We start from the raw sequence: 4810 nt of genomic DNA, 5'->3' as shown, positions 1-4810 counted from the left end.
TCGCCGGAACTAGGTTACAGAGTATTACCAGAGTTTACAGATAAAATAGACAGAAATTTCAAACATTTCATATCATCAAAACAATTCATCAAAGCATCATTTTAATCCAAATTATAAACATACCAAATTCAAATCAATTTGCCTAGTTCATGAGCACTTAAACATAGAATTGAACTCACATGCACCTATCTAGATTTAGTTCAATTTACCATACCATAATATGGCTTCAAAAACAAACACATATATATATAAAACCAACCAACACTACAGGAAAATAGACTTTTAGCGGCTTTTTTTTGCCTTTAGCGGCATTGTTAAGAGCCGCTAATACTTTTAGCGGCGCTTTCCCAAGTGCCGCAAAAAATGTCGCTATATGTAACGTCGCTAAAATTAGCGGCATTTGTTTGAAAAAAACGCCGCTAAAGACCAAGACTTTTAGCGACGCTTTTTCAAACAAACGCCGCTAATTTGCCCAGTTTTGCAATATTTATTTTTGCATCTATATCCAACCCTCCTGCAAGAAATTGAACCAAAAACAGCAAATATACTATGAAATCCAACCAAAACCCGCAAATTTAAATAATACAAAATTATACGAAAAATATATTATATAAATTGTAAATGAATATTCAAAATCTTCTTACAATAATGTTAAAAGTTACAAGAAAACAAATGTCTAAGATGGCGGATTTTGAAATTGCTGGAACATAGTCATCATAGACTGAAGCTGTAGCTGAAGTTCATTGTATTTTCTGTTTTGCTCCGCCTCCCTCACTGCTACCTCCTCCTCCCGCGCTGCTGCCTCCGCTCTAAGTTGAGAAATTTGCTCATCTGTGCTAGCTTGTATCTGAACTATCTGATCTTTTAGCCTCTGAACTTCAACTTGACTTTGACTCCCGGAAGGCATGTATTGGTGCGAGATGGATCCAAAATATTGGGTCGGGTTAACACTAGATCCTTGAAATCTAACCCGACCATACCTTTCAGGACCCAAAACTTTATTAATAATTATGTTATCAATATCCTCAAAATTAACAGAACTATTAGTCGAAGCAGTCGCTTCATACTCTGCCTTCTTATCTTTTAGTTTCTCCTAATAAATCAGTCAAAGAGTTAGAAACAAAATATACAATAAAAAGGAATACAACATAACATTATTTAAATTAAACTAATAAAAACGACAAATTAAAACATTATAATTAAATATTATAAATATTTATAATGAAATAAAATTTTATTAAGTAAATATACCATAATTTCTGCAGCCTCAGATGTCATCGGAGTTCCATCTTTTTTCCTGTGCGTAATGTCAAAAAGCTGAAGGCATCCAACTTTTTGACCAGACGAGGCTTCCTACAATATAGTAGTAAAAATATTATTTAATAGTAAAAAGTCATTAATACTTGATATAATTAATAAATCCGTAGTACCGCGGCCTGAGCTACACAAGCAAAACTTCTCGACCCTGCCGTGTACGTAAATTTTTTATTTTGCCTGCTGCTTGTTCCAACTCGCTCACGGTCCTATATAATGAAATTATTATTACGTATATAGTAAATACTAAAAACCGAAAAATTTATAAGAGTTTGCAAGTACATAATACCTCTCCTTTCTTCGAATTCCAAAATTGAACTGCATCTTCCTATTGGTACCTCAGCATTCCCGGTGGGACATTTTGCAATTTTTCTTCGAGGCTTATGGGTTTTTTAAAATATTCTTTTTTCAAACTACTTTTATGGTCTCTCCATTTTTTACCCAATGCCTTCTTGATATAAGCATCAGAGACCTCTAAAGCAAACCTCTCCTAAAAAACACAAATATAGGAATTATATATAAATGAAACTTAAACCAAAGTATGATAAATTACATTAACGTTTTGTTACCTTAATATTAGAGAGAGCTTGATTTTTTATTGCTATCAGGCATGTTATGCCATGATTCGTAGTTGATGGGCAACATATTGGCATTTCGTGCTATAATGCCCAAATAGCCTGCTAAAAGTCGAGCTTCCTGTCCAACAGGCTGACCATGGCTGTTTCTAGTTACTTTGACACGCTCGACAGAATTTAAGTTATATAAATCTGTTAGGAGCGTACGTCCTCGACCTCTGCGCGTCCCACCATTTTCAGCTGAAAAATAAAATATTATTACTATATTGAAATTTAAAAATAAATCAGTAATAAAATTTAATACAATTTGTAAAATAAACTTAACATTACTTTGAAATTCCACAGAATCGTCAAGTGTCTCCGGCACGCTTGAAGATCCAACAACTGTCTGCTGTTCAGTACTTACTTCTTCCAAATTTGTAGTATTTTGTACAATACTAAGATCTCTTAATCTTCTTCTAGGCATTTTTCCTGCAACACATAAAATAGTTAAAATCTTAGTAAGAAATAACAACAATAGTAAATATAAAATAGTTAAATTATATAACATGACCAATGTTAAAATTATAACATTACATATAAAAAAAATCATAAAATCTTACTACATCATAAATCGTAAATATCTTCGCCCACATCCTGACGAACCCATTGAAATTGTGTACTAGTATTAGGGATATTTTCATTTAAGTTTTGTTCTGGAAAAGGTAAAGTTTCTGATCTTTCAACGATGTCATCCTACTTCCATTCCTAATGTCAAACAAGTCTCTAGGGGTGTTTCGGAGTACAACGTACCAACCCTCATCAATTGGATCTTTCGAGTAAAAAACTTGTTTAACTTGAGAAGAAAATACATATGGCTCGTCTATCAAATGTTCTCCAGTGTGAATTAATCGAGAGAAATTCACCATTGTAAAACCAAACTGATCATTTTTAATTTCGCGAGCAGTATTAGCATCAGCCCAATCACAAAGAAATAAGACAACTTTCCATTTTCCATAGTAATGCAACTCAATAATGTCGTTTAGAAGTCCGTAATACTCCACATTTCCCTCGACAGGATTACTGTCCCTAGCACTAACGTAACTTGTAATTAAAAAATTAACAACTACTCCATAATTTTGAGTTCTCCCCAATCTCTCGCGATATTTGGTATGAAATCTGAATCCATTCATGATGAAGCCACTATATCTTTTTACTACTCAATTCGGACCTTGGGAAAGCCATTTAACTTCGTCATTAACGACATTCCCACTCCAAACCTATTGAATCAAAAGTAAATTGAGTAATTGTAAATGTTATGAGAAAACATTATTATTTTTCAATAAAATGTTGAGTTGCATACTGTTTGGCTTAACCATTCATGTAAAGATTCTGCGAATAACCTATTAATCTCGCGATGTTGTAATCTTCATGAACGTGAACGAGATCTTAAGACTTGTTTGTACTCACTATGTTAAAAACATGTTTAATTCGTTAAAAAATAAACAAATCAAAAAAAGATGAATATTTATCATATTCTAGAACTTACTTGCGTAATTGTTCAAGTGCATCGTGGTGGAAAAGAACATATCTATGTGCTTGTATCCAAGATCGGTCATCTAATTTTGCAATTTCAACTTTGCCGATTGGTTCTCCATAACTTTAAAATAAATAAGTTTCGGCTAAACTAGGATCATTGAGTCCGGCATTTCTACTTGGTCTATTCAATCTTGTTTCAACATCTTCTAAATATCTAGAACAGAATGTCATACACTCCTCTGCCAAGTAGCCTTCAGCAATTGATCCTTTCGGATAACGCTTGTTACGGCAATAAGACTTCAATTTGCTTAGGAACCTAAACACCATATACAACATTATCAAAACTGGTAACTATAGGTATAAAGGTGAATGCCTTTGAAATAAATTAGCACATTTCAATTGGATACATCCAACGATAGAAAACCAGCCCACCAATTATTGCTTCACGAGGGAGATGAATGACAAGGTGCACCATAATTGTGAAGAAGGAAGGTGGAAAAATGTTCTCCAAATTACATAATGTCAAAGCGGCTCGATCTTGTACTTTTTCAAGTTCTTCAACATTCAGAACTTTGCCACAAATTGCTTTCATTATATTGGACAGTTCAATTATACAGGACGTTACCTTCTTTGACATACAGCACCGTAAAGCAACTGGAAATAGATCTTGCATCAAGATGTGATAGTCATGTGATTTTAATGAATATAGTTGTAGGACCAAATTTAAAACAAACCCAAAGCCCAACAGATTACCCAAAACTTAACCCACATCTCTCAGCCCAATATACAAAACAAAACACAAGCCCAAATACCAATAAAACAAAAAAGGAAATGAGAAACCCAGCATCAGGGAAGCCAGCGCCGCAAGCCGGGCTCCGCACGTCGCGCAACTCCGAGTCGTGCGCCACACCACCTCCCCACGATCTCCGCTTGGCACTAGCAAGCACGCAACAAGTAGTTAGAAATTAGGCTATATAAACTCGTTTAAACAGTGTATTTTTTTTACGTTTTTTTTGGATTTAAAAAAGAGAATATACGAACAAATACCACAAGACACAGAGGAAAATCGCAGAGAAATTGATTGTTAGGTGATTTTCTTTCAGATCTCACACCTTTTAAGTTTCGATTTGTTTTTCTTTCTCAAAAATAGTACTAGAAAGGGGAAAAATGAATACACTTACCGCGTGTTTTAAAACGGGGTTGAAACCCCTATTGCGCGATGTCGGCCACTAGATCTGGTGGTGGTCCGGCGATGATGGGCGCGTTCACTGGTCCTAGCAGAGGGAAGAAGGGTGAAAGCCCCATTGTTTTTTCCAGTTTCGGCAAATGGGTTGGTAAATGGGGTGTTTTAATTTTGCTTTAGAAAATGGCAGACAACCCTTTGGTTTTTCTGGTTTTAATTG

The 4810-nt window shown here is 34.7% G+C and overlaps 1 protein-coding gene and 1 long non-coding RNA gene across 3 annotated transcripts; both read right to left on the bottom strand.

Annotated features, from left to right (window-relative positions):
• Positions 1 to 642: 642 nt before the first annotated feature.
• Positions 643 to 1754, bottom strand: LOC107952570 (uncharacterized). Its single transcript, XM_016887787.2, has 4 exons — positions 1604 to 1754; positions 1431 to 1523; positions 1252 to 1353; positions 643 to 1093 (listed from the first exon to the last, which is right to left on the bottom strand). The coding sequence occupies exons 3-4, from the start codon at positions 1276 to 1278 to the stop codon at positions 677 to 679; spliced, it is 444 nt and encodes a 147-aa protein (XP_016743276.1). The 5' UTR covers positions 1279 to 1353; positions 1431 to 1523; positions 1604 to 1754; the 3' UTR covers positions 643 to 676.
• A 465-nt stretch (positions 1755 to 2219) lies between these two features.
• On the bottom strand, positions 2220 to 4810 carry LOC107951430 (uncharacterized). Of its 2 annotated transcripts, XR_005907769.1 has the most exons (4): positions 4589 to 4808; positions 3840 to 4343; positions 3418 to 3723; positions 2220 to 2360 (listed from the first exon to the last, which is right to left on the bottom strand). It is a non-coding gene; the product is annotated as an uncharacterized lncRNA (long non-coding RNA). The 2 variants fall into 2 exon arrangements; XR_005907767.1 differs by having other exon boundaries at positions 2346 to 2360; positions 3418 to 4343; positions 4589 to 4810.

Source organism: Gossypium hirsutum, chromosome A02 (assembly GCF_007990345.1).
Source record: "Gossypium hirsutum isolate 1008001.06 chromosome A02, Gossypium_hirsutum_v2.1, whole genome shotgun sequence".
Lineage (NCBI taxonomy): Eukaryota > Viridiplantae > Streptophyta > Magnoliopsida > Malvales > Malvaceae > Gossypium > Gossypium hirsutum.
This window is presented reverse-complemented; position numbering and strand designations above follow the sequence as displayed.

Coding starts and splice junctions, on each gene's coding strand:
- LOC107952570 (XM_016887787.2), bottom strand. CDS start 1,278: ATGACATCTGAGGCTGCAGAAATTATG. Junction 1,094..1,251: donor CTGAGGCTGCAGAAATTATG/GTATATTTACTT, acceptor CTGATTTATTAG/GAGAAACTAAAAGATAAGAA.